Source organism: Berghia stephanieae, chromosome 1 (assembly GCF_034508935.2).
Source record: "Berghia stephanieae isolate SIO BIC M18660-M18661 chromosome 1, UCSD_Bste_1.3, whole genome shotgun sequence".
Taxonomy (NCBI): Eukaryota; Metazoa; Mollusca; class Gastropoda; order Nudibranchia; family Aeolidiidae; genus Berghia; species Berghia stephanieae.
In genome coordinates this window covers 75,697,530-75,716,678 of record NC_088360.1, presented here as the reverse complement: position 1 = coordinate 75,716,678, position 19,149 = coordinate 75,697,530, and the positions used below count along the sequence as shown (strand labels likewise).

The 19,149-nt window shown below is 33.9% G+C and overlaps 1 protein-coding gene across 1 annotated transcript in view; it reads right to left on the bottom strand.

Moving 5' to 3' along the window:
- LOC144957248 (ribosome quality control complex subunit NEMF-like) overlaps positions 1-19,149 on the bottom strand; it is a 39,479-nt gene that overhangs the window by 2,695 nt on the left and 17,635 nt on the right. The window contains exons 14-30 of the mRNA XM_078888333.1: positions 15,554-15,714; positions 15,053-15,160; positions 14,529-14,592; positions 13,859-13,947; positions 12,786-12,889; positions 12,442-12,504; positions 11,784-11,954; positions 10,521-10,579; positions 9,395-9,858; positions 8,666-8,756; positions 8,055-8,092; positions 7,465-7,645; positions 6,850-6,972; positions 3,062-3,233; positions 2,572-2,615; positions 1,839-1,886; positions 797-900 (exon numbers count right to left, since the gene is read on the bottom strand). Of these exons, the coding sequence (XP_078744459.1) occupies positions 797-900; positions 1,839-1,886; positions 2,572-2,615; positions 3,062-3,233; positions 6,850-6,972; positions 7,465-7,645; positions 8,055-8,092; positions 8,666-8,756; positions 9,395-9,858; positions 10,521-10,579; positions 11,784-11,954; positions 12,442-12,504; positions 12,786-12,889; positions 13,859-13,947; positions 14,529-14,592; positions 15,053-15,160; positions 15,554-15,714 (2,084 nt within the window). The remainder of the gene's footprint in view (positions 1-796; positions 901-1,838; positions 1,887-2,571; positions 2,616-3,061; positions 3,234-6,849; positions 6,973-7,464; positions 7,646-8,054; positions 8,093-8,665; positions 8,757-9,394; positions 9,859-10,520; positions 10,580-11,783; positions 11,955-12,441; positions 12,505-12,785; positions 12,890-13,858; positions 13,948-14,528; positions 14,593-15,052; positions 15,161-15,553; positions 15,715-19,149) is intronic.

The following is a 19,149-nucleotide window of genomic DNA, read 5'->3' as shown; positions in this document are numbered from 1 at the left end:
GAATCAAATAAAAATCACTTTGTTTTTATGTTCTTAAGGGTTTTACAGCGCATTTAGGTCAAATCAGCGCCAGTAAAAAGAAAGAAAATGGGATTGTAAAAGAGTCCTAGAATTACAATTAAAGTACACAAGAAAAAGGAAGCAAAGGGGAATTAGTTCAAATAGGGAACAGATGTAGATTCCAAGAGCACACTATCAGCGTACTTAGTTGAGATCACATAAATGTCTCATCCTGACACAAGCACAGGTCCCCACTAAGAGGAACACACTCAAATATCTACAAATCATATATATAAGTAAAACAAAAATAATACCATATATAATAGAAAGTTTATTTACAAAATATAATCTCCAAAAACTCTATACACTTGACTATTTCCCTCCCGGCCAGGGCCATGACAAAGCCAAGTAATCTCATTCCAAGACAAAGACAGAAAGCAAGTTGGAAAACACATATAAGGGGATAGAAAACACAGTAAGTGCCTCCCTGCCCACTATGGAAGTTCAGGAACCCCAGCTAGAAAAATCTCTTTCTCAGGTTATAAACAAATGAAAACTATAGATAGAACGAGGTTGAATCACTCAGGACTTTGTTATTGTTTTTTTTTTGCCATCCATGTTTATGATAATTCTCACTAAACTGTATTAACCAGACTATAAAGGTTCAAAGTGACAAATAGTTTTGTGTGCTGTCCGCAAAATTGAAGAAAGTTTTTAAAAAGAAAATTATTTAAAATAAAGAAATGAGAAAAGAGACCAAACATGATAATTGTGAAAGATAAAAATGATACATTACTTGTAATTGAGCAAAGCGTTATAAGGAGCACAAACTGGAATGGCATACAATAATTCATCCTCAAGGACGGGGATGCCAGTCAATGAATTTAAAAGTCCAGTATCCTAAACAAAATACAGAAACAAAATGATAATGCATCATTTAAATACAACTTCAGGCAACGGAAATCTTCAAAAAAACATACGTACGTATAATATATATCTTTTACTTAAATTGTACATAAGCCTAATCTTAATTAAATATTATTATATCTGTATTTTTTGAATACCCAACTATACAGTTCTGAAGTTTGAAACAGTTTGATTTTATGATCGTTTTTACAAACCATTATTATCTAAGTACATACTTGTATACTCATATCACCACATCTCAAAACAAAATGTTCTAATTCATGATCTCAAATTACAATTTGTTTCGTGCATAATAAATAAGGTTTATACCAATGCATAGACTATAAGGCCTAAACAACGGAATTTCTAAATGTCATGAGTATGTTATGAATGATGAATTCAAATGTAGCAAACGCAGCAGACATCATACCCATAACTAAGGCAGTCTGAGTTAAATAATACACACAGACTGGCAAGTCGTTATTTCATATGTTTGATTAATTAAACAAAGACAATCTAATGAAAGGTCTCATACAGACCTACAATTTTTAAAGATATTTCTTATCAAGATCATACATATAAACAAAGGTTTCAAATCAACAGTCTCAAACATGCCCGGTATCAGAGGTCAAACATTGGCTCAATAAACTAAAGTTATAAAGGACATTATTTTTTCTTAAACCTCTTTTTCAAGTTAACTGAATCTAAATCACAAGTTTTCAAAGCTTTTAAACTGAAATTCTGCCATCAAATGTCTATTGGATATTTTGATTGAAATTGCATCAGGTAGAAAAAAATTGCTCCTTGCAACATATCAAAATCCTTTGATGAGGGTAAGCATAATTTAAAAATAAACAATCAATCCTCTCCAAAATCGCTATGAATAAAAAAGAGATTTTTTTTCTGACTATTCCATCATTTCTTCCACTTACATCAGTTACAACATTATCTTCATCTTTCTCTCCATCTGAGTCTGCACCCTGAGGAAATATTTAAAACAGGAATGTTTGTAATAAAGAAAAGAATATAAATTGCAGAATTCAATATAATTCTTTATCAAATCATTTAGAGTACACTGTCAAAATATAACAGATCAATGTTGCTTTTACCAAAACAAAAACAAAAACCCCACAAAAAAAAAAAAAAAAATAAAAAATAAAGCAAACAAAAAAAAGGGTTTGATATTATATTTCAATGCTGCACTGTTAATGACAAATACAACCAAATATATCTTACAAAAAAAAAAAATTTAATGTAGTTAGCGACAAAATATAAACATATTCTGTAATTTTTTAAAAACTAAAAGAAAAATAAACTATAATTCATTTTCACTTTGTAATCCTTCTCAATGTCCAAACTTATAGTCATGATTATATGTATAACGATAAATCGTTCACAACAGTGATCTAATATTTTTCAGACTATCACTGCAAATCTAACCATAAACATTATAAATTTTTTAAAAGTCATGCGGCAAAAAGTGCAATGGCAGACCCATAATCTAATAATAGAAGCAGCTCAAAATAAGCATTGAAAAAATTTCCACTTTGTGAAAAATATGGTTTTCGAAAATTTTGGCTCTTTTAGTTTCAAAACAACAATTGACGACAATCTTTAGACAAAACAATTTTAAAAAAAAAAAAAACCTATCGATGTGATACTTACACCCTTGCTAGCAGCAGCACTGTGTTGTGTTGGTTTACCTTTACCTGCATTTTCAAAACAAACAAAAAAGAAAAAAAAAGGGAGAGAAAATAAGTTGCATGCCATTTAAACCAATATCTTTAGAGAAGCATATTTTAAGTGAACTTATAGGGCTGATTTGTGGTAAGTTGATGTGTAGTAAAATCCACTGATTCCTCTTTTTTATTTCCATTCAGACATTAAAAACAAAAAAATAACAATAAAAAAAAAACAACTGCATTAACTCGATTGGAAGAACGCCAGACCAACATACCCACAACACGAGTTATAATGGTAAATCAGAGTTGTTGTTTTTTCCAAAAACCCCTTGCCTGATCAGAATGAACAGAATTTTACAGCCCAGTTTGTAATAAGTCTTTTTACCATTATAAATAGTTATGGATTGATTAAAGTTAGCAAATTTGGCAGTAACAACAAGTATTTCTGAAACCATTACATTGACTGAACTTACTATCAGAGTGAGACATTTCTTCACTGGGATTCTCTGATGGCCCTTTCTTTCCATGGAAAGTACTCTGACCTTTAACTTGACCTTTATGTGGCCCTTGTTGACCTCTTTGGTGTGGCTTGATTTCAACTTCTTCTTTTTCCTTTTTATTCTTCTTCTTGTGACTACCTGCAGACTGATTCATTTCGAAAAATTGGAAGGCAATGAAAATCTCAATCATACTGAAAAATATGCAGATGCTCTGGACTCCCATAATTCAATTACTGCCATTTAAAGATTTTTAAAATATCCACTATGGACAATACAAGTAAAAATTGAAGAATCAAATAACGTTGAAAATAATTTTGAAAAGAAGAAAAACCTGAATAATGCAATTTACTCAACTAAAATATAAATAAATATAAAATTTATGATATATTGTATTGAAAATACTATTCAAAACTAAGTTAAACATAGCTGGAGATTTGTTATATTCTTTTTAAACCTCTATGTCTTTCTTTTGTTTCTTATTCTTAGATGTTGTCTAGTTTAAATGTTTCCAACTGTTTATCCCCATTATTACAGCCCTTTAAAATTTTTAAATTCTTTTCTATTTCTCATTTCATCTTCTATCCACATCTTGATTTTGTCACTTTGCGTGTGGACCAGCGAGGGTATTGTTTCTATGTATTGCTAAGTGATATTTGTATTTATTGTTGTTAGACTCCATTCTGCTTCCAAACTACGAGAGGTTTGTTTCAATATGATCATGATGGATTGTTCCATACCAAAAAATATACAAAATTCTCCCTCTCTAAAGGGACTTTAAAATTTTAAAATTTGGATTACAGGAAATGTTATTCAGTTTTTATTATCATCTCATACACCACTGAGAGGAATTTCAAGCATTATACGGCATGTAAACACAATGTCAAATACCATCCCTGTCCAACTTAACAACAACCTAGAGACAGGTAGACATTCAAATTACAGACAACACTTTAAGTCTTGGAAGCAAAAATAGAATTGCGGTGAATTCTGCAGTATACTGACAAAACACCTTTCCTCATTTTGACCAGAAAACTTTTACTCCAAATGCTGATATATAATATATATATATATATATATATATATATATATATATATATATATATATATATATATATATATATATATATATATATATATATACTTGAAATGTTTTATAAATAGCTCCTTTTATCAAAAAGTTGAGCACTATTATTTCATGGTTTTTGTTTTTATATATATATATATATATATATATATATATATATATATATATATATATACACACAGAGCTGCCAACCCCAGACGGGCAAAAAGAGTACAATTGATGATAAAAAAGAGTAAGAATTGGGCAAAAAGAGTAAGATCTTAAAACATAAGCGATTAAGTCATAGAATATCAGATTTATCCAGAATATTATCTCAAATCTAGATCTTAACACACGCACAGGCATAGAAATTTCCAACGCACAATAAAATCACAAATGTTACAATAGACCTGCATGTGAGTCCTGACCAAATTGTCTGAACTTTTTCACACATATTGCCTTACCGGATCTTTTATTTTGTAACTCAGTACTTAGTCATAAACATTTTCTTGTGGAGTGTCCTACCGAATATATTGCTTTTAAAATGCTAAAAAGTACTAAAAATTTATAGGGAGAAGAGACAGCATGGAGGTAGAGTGGTAGTTTGATATTTTTTCAAAAATAAAAATTAATAATTTTTTTTTTACATAGACAGATAGGCCTTTAAAAACCATTTAATAAGATACCTTACTTTTTGATCTAGGATAAACGGTTCCAAAGTTATGATGATTTTACTACTCTAAATTTACTCTTACAAAAAGCTCAAAATTGATTGAGAATTCCCCCACTGGACAAGCTCTCGATAAGGTGACTACTGATTAAAACGGGATTTTAGCATAGAAAAAAGAGGGTTGGTCACTTGTGGTCAACATTAAACATACTGCACTGTCTTCAATCTTTATGAAATTTGATATAGACATAGACAAATGAATTATCTAGATGCCTTCTCTTTTATTTTTTTGCTATCTCAATTTGAAAAAGATTTCAAAAGTTTTAGAATGATGTTATTTTTATCAAATTATAATTTTTGATACAATATGTCAACATTGATTTCTATCACATCAAAAGAAATATTGATCTCTGCCCTTTAAAATGATACCAGAGCCGTTCATATACTGTGAAAAATAATGCAACAGTGATTATGTGAAATTGTGTTATTCAAATTTTAACCCAAAGTTGCGCTTCACTTGTCCAATGGCTAATCAGCACTTGTCTACCTACAGACTGGAATCAGTTTCAGTTAGGGCTAGGGTTGAGTGAGTTAAGAAATCTTGTGAAGCTTGGAGAGAGGACGAGCCTCTGTCTCAGCAGTGAAAACAGCCGCAACGACTGAGTTGTTTTTTTCTTTTTTTTTTTTTTTTCTCTTGTGTTACTGTTACTCACTTTGACATTGAGAATGCCTCTACTTTATGACATGAATGATTTTCCTTTGCCACCGTAATCGGACCCCCCACAGTAGTTTTTAACTTGGAATAATTGATCTTATCTCTAAAGAGCAATAACCATCCAAATCATTAGACTTTAATCCACTGGCAAAAAAAAATACAAAATGCAGCACCCGGCTGTGCTGGCTTTCTCACGTACTCCGAAAGAAAATCATCGGTGCAGTCTTTCTCTTCCAGATCCCATTTGAATAGATTTCGAACACCATTCTCAACTGAATTCAGATCCGACGAACGGTCAAAGAATTGTTCAGGCATGATAACAAAAAAAATAATGTAAAATATACAACGACAAATCCAGAAAGTTGATTGATATAGCGAATAAAATTGAAATGTAGCAACGTTCAATTGAACAAACAAAAGTTACTTGAATGGAATACAGACGATTATATCGACACACTTTTCGTTTTTCAGACAGTGAAGAGTTGCAGTCAAATCGGAGACTAGCGAAGTTTCCCGACAATATTGTCGGCAATCCAACGCCCATTCGTCGGCACTTGACTGCTCGCCGACACTCCGACAATTGACGTCACTCGCAATCAGATTACTTTAGCAATAAAATAATAAGTGATCCGGGAGATCGCAACGACCGTGATTGTCGGAAAACCGACAATAGTCGGCACACATGCACGTCAAAATTTGAAAGCCTTATCGCAACCGTACCGACACAATAAACACGTACAATATACGAAAAAGTCTTACAAGCGTACAATGGCCGAAAAAACGTAAGAATACGTATTTTTCGCATGAGGTTGGTAGCTCTATATATATATATATTTATATATATATATATACACACAGAGCATTCCCATGTGCTTCACAATGTTTCACTTATTCTCCTCGCAGGCCATATCATACAGTACCACTAGCCTATTAGGTGACCTTTTTGTACTAAAAATCTTGCAATATCCGTCACCGCCTACAGCCATGTACTCATTCAACCAGAGTCAAGTTGGGTAATGTGTGTTAAGTGCCTTATCCAAGGACATAATTTCGGGACCAGAGTTTTTCACAATCACTGTCATCCATTCAGCCATTAACCACATTAAAATTGTGTGACTTTTGTGACAAGGTGAGAAGGTGAGACATGGTACTGCTGAGCTACCAAGACACACCTATTAGAATGATCCAAGTTTAGAATTTTGAGAGGAAAAAAATATTTTTGTCAATGTATGGCAAAATGTCAAAGGATGGCAAGCATTCAAGTCTAAGATAGCAATACAAGAAAAAAAGCAAAAACTGTTCATGGCACTTACATTTAAAATTGCAACCTTTATTTTTCTTTCCTCCTCATCCTGATGACCATATTTCTTCTCTAATTTTTTCTTTTTTAATAACTGACGTCTGCTTAGTTGTGATTCTTGAGGCAAAGGCGCTTTCTGCAAATAAATCAAACATCAAGTTTCTATGATTATACATTTGTATAAAATGGAATTTTCAAATATGAAAGTTCCTAAAATATCATCTGAGTCAAATTCTATGGATTTTGATTTTTGGGTAGATTTGTATTTACAAAGAATATAGTTTACATTTAAACTAACTTCTTAAACTAACTTCTTGATGTGTAAAAAGCATTTAAGTATTTTATAACATGCCTTTTAACATGGACAAAAGACTTGCTCCATCACAATATATAAATTTGTAAATTTTCCAATATGTAATTGCATGAGCATTTCTCAGCTTCTACTATTATCACGAAAGTAAAAAAAAAAAAGTCATTTTCACTCAATTTCCGTATCAATCATGTCGCATATAAAGGCACCATTAATAATTTTATAAGTCTGACTTTTTAAAACAGTGAACCATAATCATTACATCTTCTCTAAGGGAGGGAAGTATAGAAAGAACTTTGAAAGAAAAAGCAGAATTACCTCACTCTTCTTTGATATTTTAGATGACACACTGGAATCCTCCTCCATCTCATGATCGACTGTTTTGTCATCTTTCATCTCTTCATCCTTTTGAATTGCAGATGACATGGGTGCTCCCTCCTCCTCTCCTTTCTCTTCGCAAGTGTCTTTGACATTTATTTTTTTCCCCTTTTTCAAGTCTCTGAAATGTTTGAATCAAATGAATTGAAACAGAATCTTTTATAGGTTGCTAAGTTATATCAACGAACATTAAAAGTGGCATCATGCAAATGGACAAATGAAAATAAAATTTTTAACTCGTTACTTGATTAGGAATCAAAACTCAGACTTTCTGTTATAAAAAGAATGTCTAACTGAAAACAGAAAGTCAAGGAAACCTTTTTTCCTACACATTATCTGCATTTCCAAGGCACGGTGTTATCATAAATAAATTTTCAGATTTCTTCTATCTTGCATCACAGTCATTTTTGCTTTAAAAATCTTTACATTATATTTTTCTTTAAACTGTAATACCAGTCTTTAAAAATATGAACACACAAGACTCCTTGATTTCACAATTGACGGTAAACAAACAGAAAAAAAATGCTAACCTTCTTTCTTTTGCAGACAATCTTTTCTTACTGGAAACCTGAAGAGTAAAGAAAACAACGAGAATTAAAATTATAACAACTGTAAATTAAATAATAATAATAATAATAATAATAATAATAATAATAATAATAACAACAACAATGAACAAAAGTTTACATTTTTGACATACACTAATATGTTCAATCAATTCTATACAAAATAACAATTTTCCAAAAATTCCAATCAGTTATTTTCCATTTGCCAAGAATTATCTTTTATTTTAAAGAAAAATCGGTGAAAATAGTCTGGAACAGAATAGAATTGATTGGCCAAACACAATATCAAACAATCTCAAATTGCAAAAGTACTTTCAATGCTTCTACACCTTTGGTTTACAATTAAAAGAATAAGTAATTCTTCTCCTTCTTTAAGTTAGGACAGTCAACATCATCAAGCTGGCAACAAGCACAGCCCCATGTTGCTGTTACTATTTTGTCTGGCAGTTTATTCGATTACTGTGTGGTTCCTGGAAAAAATTTATGTTATGATTTGTTGTGTTATGTCATGGAGTGCATGGCATATGTGCTATACCTGCATGTTGACAGTTGTAATTGATTTGCATAGTACTTACCTTTTCTCCAAAAACGACAGGCTGAGAGTCACCCAAGTAAATGGGCTCAAAGGAGTGGGTATTCTCGCTATTCTCTCTCTGCAATTCATATCTATTGTTGGGGGGGGGGGGGGGGGGGGTATGATTTAGAATTCAAAAGAAGACAGTGAGAAGAGGGAAATTTTCGATCAGTGATTATTGTTTAATTTCGATTGATATCAAATCTATTTATTAATCTATTTAATAAGTTATGTTTTAACGTCATAAATAGCATACACACGTAAATGTGATAATAGGATAAAACAATGACTATCTGACAAAATAGGTTATCAATTTTTATATCTTTTAAAATTTCTTGATATATATATTCCTCAAACTATAAATTTGTTTACTTGATAAAACCTATCAATTCAGTAAAATAAACATTCAAATCAAGTAAATAATGATGAAATGAGGATCACAACTCTTCCATGATTTGATTGTCATAACTTCAAATTCCATAAGGTTTACCCTTGATGGTCTTTGATGACATTTCTTTATACACATTTATGTCTATATTAAAAGGACATTTAAGTCTCATTCATAAAGAAAAAAAAGTCTCCTACGTTGTCCTATGTTGATTCTTGTCATATTAAAAGCTTTTAAAATGCACCAGTCTTAAACACTAAATTTAAAGCAGAAAATGGGCTTAGTATAATATAAACATATAAGTAAAAATTTATAATTCTTAGAATAAAAATCAAAACTTACTTGTCTCCCTTAACATGCTGCAATTTGATGTTTGTATCAGGAAATGCAAAGTCAGATTTGTCATCATCTACATCATCTGATTTCTCATCTTTTGAAATCCCAGAGGCTTCCATATTTACCTCAGTAGTAGTTTCGCATTCTATTAACTCTCCTTCATCCTTGCAAACTTCATTTGTATTTTCTTCTTCGTCTTCTTTCTCAGAGGTCTCTTCATCGTCAACATTAGCAGCATTTGTTCCCGTTTCGGTTTCCTCTTCAAGGCCTTCAGAAACTTCTTCCATATTCTTTTCTTTTTCGTGCTCATCAGCCTCGTCCTCAGAGCTTCCATCACTGATATCCAAACCAATGTCATCAGTTTCAGAGATTGAAGCTGTTGCGATTGAATCAACAACAGATATTTCATCTTCCTCTACTGTTCGAACTTTCCTCTCTCCAGTATGTCGTTCAACACTTCCATCTTCTAACTGTAATGGACAAATTAAAAAGAAATTTTGGGTTTGATTTGATATGAAGAGGGGGGAAAAAAGATAAAAGTAACCTGAAAATTGTTTAGAAGTGTTTTTGTTGAAAATCAGCAAAGAAAATTCATCTTAACAAGAACAATATAGATTAATATGAATTTCACAATAATTGTACACACACACAAACTCTCTCTCTCTCTCTCTCTCTCTCTCTCTCTCTCTCTCTCTCTCTCTCTCTCTCTCTCTCTCTCTCTCTCTCTCTCTCTCCTCTCTCTCTCTCCTCCCTCCCCCTCCCTCCTCTCCTCTCTCTCTCTCTCTCTCTCTCTCTCTCTCCTCTCTCTCTCTCTCTCTCTCTCTCTCTCTCTCTCTCTCTCTCTCTCTCTCTCTCTCTCTCTCTCTCTCTCTCTCTCTCCCTCTCCTCCCTCCCTCCCCCTCTCCCTCTCCCTCCCTCCCCCCTCCTCTCCTCCTCTCCTCTCTCTCTCTCTCTCTCTCTCTCTCTCTCTCTCTCTCTCTCTCTCTCTCTCTCTCTCTCTCTCTCTCTCTAATACACACACACACACACATAAACTCGCTAACTCACTCCTCCTTCCTTCTATCTCTCTCACACACAAAGATCATCTTTCTTTCAATGTGATGGATGCTTTAAAAACAAGTAAAATGCTTACCTTAAACAGAAAACCAAAACCATACACTAAGTATGAAGGCGGCAAATAGTTCTTTTTTCCTGGAATAGACAAAATGTAAAACCAAAATTTACAAAAAATTACAATTTACAATTCACCTAAAACTCAGCCATTAATTTACTTGAAAACAAAGGATAGTGATAACTTAAAGCTAATCAGTTGAAAAATCAAAACCTGTAAAAACCAGAGAACTGTTTTCATACTCTCCAAATCGATGATACAACATCAAAGATAAAACTAGAAAAAAAAAAAGCTGAACATGAGAAAATCATACACATATGGGCGCATGCGCACACACACACACACACACACACACACACACACACACAAGCACACATACACATCCACCAAAATTATGAATTAACTCTCTTGAGACTGAGGTTTTCTTACCTTCACAAGCGTTAAAGACTGGGTTTTTTTTTTAGGGTATTTGAAAACCAAGTTAATCATAAAGTTATTGTTATATCTTAATGAAATATAAGTTGTTAGTTTGAAATTTACTATTTTATATAACATAAACTTCATCATTCCATCTGACAAAGTTTTAATGATGGGATTTATAGAAAATGTGAATTTTTTGGTTTTCTGCAAAAATTCCAGGAAAATAACTTGTAATGAATAAAATGGGTATAATACTTCTAAAAACTGTTTTTGAGTCATAAAATATAAGAGAAAACTTTTTTTGAGTCATAAAATATAAGAGAAAACACCTAACAATACAAAAATGTCAAAAGTAATAAAACATCATTCTTGAGCATGATCCACTTTTGAATGGCATAATTTGAAGCATTTTGGATCGGAAGCTAAGAATATAGATAAATATCAATCTTTTGTCCATCTTGACTGGCTTGCTCTAAATCCCTATAAAATTGAAACTAATAATCAAGTATTGATACTGCCCTGCACCATTCTCAGTAAAATGTTTAACTAGCGTTGAAGACGAGTCACACATGTATGAGCACTTAAAAAACAGCAGCAAGGTGACAGGGTGGCTAAGGCATTGCACAGTATGAACTCCCCTTTTCACACCTCATTTTTACCTTGAACCAGAAACGTAACCGCTATTACTCATCCGTCGCAACCACTACAGCTGATGCTTGGGTTATCTAAAGTTATCTTCCAAAACAGACCCTTTAAAACATAGAAAAAAAATTCCCCATCAGAGTCATAAAGTAAATCCTTTTCATGTATCTTGTCCATTTATGTAAGTAAAATGGCAATGGACTGAATCTAGTCTATTTTTACCTCTAATCATGAAGCTTCCTGTGGTGAGATATTCTCCAGTAGGAGCTGTTTTGGACACTTGCTCCTGTTGCACCCACCAGGCAGACGTCACAACTTTGGAATCCCATGCTGCACTGTTACAAATGGCCATAGTTCCTGCTTCATTCAGAGTCTTGGGAGGCACCGGACCACCTTGGAAATAACATTAAAAATTTGTGTATAGAAGAAAACAGAACAAGGAGCAAAGAGTGGGTGGGGAGGGGGGGGGGGCGTATTTGGGTTGTCTTTGAATGAATGTAATAAAGTGAAATACAACTCAACATTCAATATTCTCAGAAAACTTTCAAAAAGCTGAGAAATCAAAAGTGCTAATGCTGATTTGAAATTACATCCCTTTTCATTTCAGAGGTTTCTAAAAAGTAACTAAATTGAGGTGAGTAAAAAATAAAATGAAAAACAATTCTAGAGTAAAGTGCTAAAGACAATTTTCCTTATTTTCCCTCTGAAAATCAAATTTGACCCAATATTTTGTAAATTTTAATCTATATCCATAATTGTGGTAGATAGTAAAACATTTGATTCATGTGACTTTTATTTTCTTTAAAAACAGAAAAATAAACAGACCTGTCCAGTAAGGTAAAAATAAAAAGGAGGGGGGGGGGATAAAAATAAATCCTACCTCCTGGATTTTTCACAATACAGCTACTGGCACCATGTAAATCAGCATGGACATACAAATCTCCTGGAAATAAACATAATAAATGATTATTCGATGAGTTTTACAGAAAAATCAGTACTTTTATTTATGACTGTTTTTAATAATAAAAACTTATGATGATGGAAAAATGATGCCGTTTGTGATGATATGACAAATAAACGAAAATAATAATAATGATAACAATGATAATAGTTATAAAGAAAATGAAATGGGCAATGATAATGGCAGTGGAAGATGAAATGGACAATGCTGATGCTGTTTTGAAACAGTTGGTCAAAATTCTGTATTTCCATAAATAAATTCACCTTGTTTCATGTAACGTTTGACAACCATTTCATTTTGCTGTTGGTCTCTTCCTCCAATGACGAGATAGTTTTCTGATGAGATAAACCACAAAAACTTCTCAAACCTGAAATAAATTTTAAAATAAATAATTTAACAGGTAAATAAATATACGAACGAAATAATAAGCATAGAAATCCAATGATTATAGAGGAAGGAACAAATTTTTTAAATTCTTAAAAACAAAAACATTAACAATAATATTTACGACAAAAATCATGGCATTCTTCCATTCTATAAATCACTGCTGACTAATACTTGTCATTAAATTAGTACACGAAACAATACCTTATTTTCCTTATGAAATGATCAGTTCATAAAGAGTGTCAATCATTTATTTTTCTGCAATACGGATAATATCTCTCTAAGAACATGACATGAGCGAATAAAAAATATAAATATTTTTTTACACCTTAATTTTTTTCAAATTAATCTTGTCAACAATAGGGAACCCATAATAACAAAATACCATTTGTACAAAAGAGGTGACTATAAACTAGAAAGCATGCATTATATGGCCAGCTCAATTGATTGTCCCTATTTATTACAGCCTCTAATTTTCAAGGTGAGAATCCGACTCCAGTACCGTACCTCTATCCTCAATTGAAAGTTCATTGTATGATTGTCCACCAAAGTCCAGAAATCATGCCTATAGTAGGCTAAATAGTCGGGTCAAGAAGCAAATGCACTAATGTTGTTGAAAATATTGTCAATAAACAATATATATGACCAAGGGCTATTTGAAATCAAACGTAGGTAGAGTTGGCAAGAAAACATGAAGCTAAAAGGATACTTTGTCAAACAACGTTGACTGAATGAATATCCATATATGAGATTATATACGTTAAGACATCCAGCTAGATAGATTGATTAGTAGGTAGATAGGTGAATCTAGACCAAAACAATTTACAGAGAGTAGCTTCTATGCAGAGAAAACTTTAAAAAGAGAGTATTTAGCACAGAACCTCTTAAGCAATGAACCGTTACAATTAAAAATCTAAAAAATGCTTAACAAACCAATTTTATCATGCTTTACCAATAAGTTTTTCTTGTCTTGTTTATACTGACAGCTGTTTGCACTTCTTTCAAACTTTGTTTTGTTTTCTTCTCTGCTGATTTGAAAGCCTGAAAACAAAAGTTTGATATTACTTCTATTAAGGCAGTTGGGGATTTTATAAATTCCTTTAAAAAAATAAAGTATTTTTGGCTCTTCTTATTCTCGTTTATCCCCCCTCATGTTGTCTTGGGGGGGGGGGGGGAGGTAAACCAGTGTCTCCCTCAGCGTTGGACCAGCCCAAAAATCCTTTAATTGTGTTCAATTAACATGGCATTTGACATAAATGGACACCCCTCCCAATCAATGCCCTTAAGGATTTGAACAATGAAATGTGTTTGACATTGGAATAAAAGTAATTAAATTTAAATTGAACAATTTCATCACCAAGCAAGGCAAGGTCACAAACTAAAAAAAGTCGTGTCCATTTGTTCAAGCTAATCTTCTTGTCCATCAGCTCCACTTTTTACACCTTAATCGACAAAAGCTTACTATTTATCAAGGTCAAGGCTTTAATCATATATTTTCATGGAAAAATAATTCTGCAGCTTTTGTTTTGTGTTGCGTTTTTTTAAATGCAGATTCTCCGTGTTACCTCTCTTTAGAAACAAACTCTTTAACTAAAATAGAATCACAAGATTTCTGTCCAAACCTTATGGGATGCTTCTGCAGTTTTTTGTTCTTTCTTTGCAGCCTGCTTTTTCTTATCAAAATACCTGAAAAACAATAACAAAAACAGAAGATACCAATTTTGGCTAAATACTTGAAACATTAAAACATTTTCTTTAATCAAAAATCCTGCTCATCGTGAAACATGAAATAAAACACAATAAAGATATCAAATTTAGCCTTTTGAAAAGCCTAGATAAAAGTAGCAAAAGTTTTTAGTCTCTGTATGTAACCTTGAGATCCTGTGCCTTACAATTCCCCACCATGCTCTGCTTGGCTTTGAACCAATGCCTTAATATTTTCATTCTACTCCTGAAATAGACCTTTAAAATATTCCCCCATGGGAATGAATAGAGGGAATTTCATTTTCTTTTTCTTTTTTATATTTTAATGGACTGAACCAGTCCTTACATTTGTCGACTTCATTAAGTTACCATTACATAGCGTGGACAAGAGAATTTAGGTACATTTTATTGGAAAAGAAACAATTGAGCAATGAAAACTTACTTTCTTGAATTTCCATAGGCACTCAGAGACAAATCTAAATCTATCTTCATAGGCTTGAGACTAGAAGATCCACTCTCATCATCTTCATCGCTTGCTGGGAATGGGTCTCTGTGAATTTTCAAATGAAGAAAGAAAAGACAAATTCATAACATTACAGTATGCATTTTATTCCCAGAGAATGTAAACCTCATTTTTCTAAAACACATTATAATATGCTATTTGCCTAACTACTCCTTCCAACACCCACCAAGGGCTCATATTTGCACTTGCTCACAACTATATGACGAAAAAAAAAACCTTTTAAAAAAATAGCATATTGTTCAATAAAAAAAGGGCTTTAAGGACTTTGAAAAGTACATTTAAATACAACACCCAAAAAAATCATACAGGATCAGCCATGATAAAAATGAGATTTAATACAGTCAATATAAAAAACACATTAATTATATCATTCATATTTTTTCAAATTACTAAATTTAAATTTCAACTACTTAAACTTACTTAAGTAATACTGTGATTTGATTTATGTCTAATTTCAAGCCTTTGATGGCCAAGGCCACTGGGTCGCTATTCATTTGGGCTTCTTTCACAAGAGCCCATATCTCAGTCCAATCTATTTGGTTGGCCAAAGCACTTCGAACTATTAGAATGGCTTGGTCCACCTATGGACATATGAAATGAAATTAAAATCAAGGTGAAGGTTAAAGAGCAATAAGAAAGGTATTTTTGAAATGGTAACATCATGCCTTGTGGAAAGCTAAAAAGAGAGAACTGTAAGATTCAATGTTGAAAGGCACTGCTTCGCACTACTGATTTGCACTAACACTACAAGAGCTGAATGCTATTCATCATTATTAAGAAAAATATTTTGTAACTGCATATAAATAATAACATATTGCAAAGAACAACAACAACCATTCAGAAACGTTGTTTTCCTCCCAAATCAGAGCAATTTTTTCCACATTTTCATTTCAAGAAGTAATGCCGCAAAAGATTCATGCCATCTTAAACAACTTAAAACAGTGCTGGGAATTAAATATCCTACAAAAATAGCAAAGCACTGTACCATAAATGTAACGAAACACTGATCTCTCTTCAAATAGTTAAAGTCAAGTGGAACCTGTTTGGACACATCCTGAGACAAAAATCCTGAAATACCAGCAAATAAAACTACTATGCCATTCTACTTCACCAATTTGGGACCCAAACTTAAAAGGACGCCCAATCACCTCATTGCCAATAACAGTCAACAACGATCTCAAAACATTGCCAAACATAAATCTCCACTTAACATCAACTATAGACCTCAATAACATCAGAGACGTGAATGCAGATTCCTCAGCACAAAAATCATGAAGGCCGCTGAGGCTGCAACAATTTCAATTCAATTCAATTCAAATATTTCATTATTGCCGGCATTTTAAAAAATGTTTCATAGATAATGTAGTCAGGCTAATAGAAGCCTTTGACTGACATATATCAGTCGCCTGTGCCAGTGAACAGCTTTAAGTCAGTAAGTCAATGCCACAAAAGTACAACAATATCGAGGGGTGCCTGCGCAAAAGCCGTAACGATGATTTCGTTGATTTTTCAGGAGAGCAAATCAAAACTTTGCGGATGGAATTTAAATAGTTAACCAAAGACTATCGTGATGATTTTTATACCAATACAACCGTGATTATATAGTCTGCTTGATTGTCAGGACCCCGGTCACTTTTAGATGGTCATTTTTAATAAAACGACGCATTTTACGTAGCTATTTTCATTACGGCTTTTGTGCAGGGACATTTTTTGAAAAATGTCACAGTATCGCTCTGCCCCTTTACCGTATATCATGTTACTTGCAGAGTGCATGCCGCCTATCCCGTTCTCAGGTGGAGGTTTGGCAGCCCAAAAGCCGTAACCGGGAATAAGACAGAGCTGTCAAGAGAAATTACCCTGAACACATTCTGCTCAAAAGCTGTAACTAGTGATACGGTGCAATAAAAACCACAACTAAGCGTAATTCTGGCCTGCCATAACACAGTAACTTGCGATACGGTGTTTGGGCAGGAGTGAATGACTGATGTACTTTGTTTAAAGGGTACGAAATGACACCGTAACACTGAGAAAATAAAGAAAATAACAAAGCTCTAAACACATTTTTGACTTTAAAAATTATAGTAAACATTCATTCTGATGCAAATAATCGTAATTCGTCCAAAGAGGGACAACAACTCCACCTCTCTCTCTCTCTCTCTCTCTCTCTCTCTCTCTTTCTCTTTCTCCTCTTCCACAAACAATCTCTCTTTCTCTCTATCTCTCTTTCTCCCCTCTCTCTCTCTCTCTCTCTCTCTCTCTCTCTCTCTCTCTCCTCTCACTGACTCTCTCTTTCTCTTCTCTCATTAACTCTCTCTCTCTCTTTCTTCTCTCTCACTGACTCTCTCTTTCTCTCTCTCTCTCTTTTTCTTTCCTTCTTCTCTCTCATGAACTCTCTCTCTCTCCCTCTCTCTCTCTCTCCTTATCACAAAATCTCTCTCTTTCTTCTCTCTCACTAACTCCCTCTCTCTGTCTCCTCCCCCACTCTCTCCCTCTCTTTATCGTCTCCCCCCCTCCTCTCTCTCTCTCTCTCTCTCTCTCTCTCTCTCTCTCTCTCTCTCTCTCTCTCTCTCTTTCTTTCTCTCTCTTTCTCCTCTCTCAAAATCTCTCTTTCTCTCTATCTCTCTTTCTCCTCTCTCAAACTCTCTATCTCTCTCTCTCTCTCTCTCTCCCTCTCTCTCTCCTCTCATTAACTCTCTCTCTCTCTCCTCATCACAAAATCTCTCTCTTTTTCCTCTCTCACTAACTCCCTCTCTCTGTCTCCTCTCCCACTCTCTTCCTCTCTTTATCGTCTCCCTCTCTCTCTCTCTCTCTCTCTCCCCCCTCTCTCTCCTCTCATTAACTCTCTCTCTCTCTCTCTCTCTCTCTCTCTCCTTATCACAAAATCTCTCTCTTTTTCCTCTCTCACTAACTCCCTCTCTCTGTCTCCTCTCCCACTCTCTTCCTCTCTTTATCGTCTCCCTCTCTCTCTCTCTCTCTCTCTCTCTCTCTCTCTCTCTCTCCCTCCCTCCTCTCTCTCCTCTCATTAACTCTCTCTCTCTCTCTCTCTCTCCTTATCACAAAATCTCTCTCTTTTTCCTCTCTCACTAACTCCCTCTCTCTGTCTCCTCCCCCACTCTCCCTCTCTTTATCGTCTCCCCCCTCTCTCTCTTTCTCTCTCTCTCTCTCTCTCTCTCTCTCTCTCTCTCTCTCTCTCTTTCTCTCTCTGAAAAAATGGCAAAACTGCTGGCATTGATGAGTGATACCCCGACATGATTACTAACTTTGGACCAGAAACAATAAACTGGCTGGCAAATACTATGACAGACATCATGGACAAGGGCACATACCCACAAATTTAGAAACATGCCAAAGTCATAGCCATATTAAATCCAGACAAACCAATGACTGAACCATCCAGCTACAGACCAATATCTTTACTTTGTTGCTTATACAAGCTCCTGGAAAGAATTGTACTCGAGTGAATCAACCCATTTGTAAATCCCTGCGTACTGCCATAACAAGCGGGCTTTAGACTACAAAGAATCAGACGTGAACAGGTCCTTGCACTGACCTCATACATTGAAGCAGGCTTTGAGAGAAAAAAACCCTAGAAAACTGGTGCAGTCCTAATAGACTTAACTGTAGCTCACGAATCTGTTTGGATAGGAGGACGATGTTAAAGCTTTCAAAAATGATTCCCTGTTGACAGACGCTTAAACTGCTGTCTACCATGACTGGACAAGACAATTTCATGTCATATTGGGAGGAAACAAAAGCAAAATACCAAAAATTAAAAACAGGGCACCACAAGGTTCAGTTGTAACACCAACTTTCTTCAATATTTATATCTCTGAAATGCCAAACTTCCAAGCACTCAAACTTGGATGCCTTGACGACTGGGCCTTAGCCTATCGATCGAAAAACTGGAAAGAGATTGAAGAAGTTTTACTTAAAGACACCTCCTGCCTGAAACAATACTTGGATAGGTGGTAAATAAAAATGAACATCACCAAATCAGTATCCACAATTTTCCACTT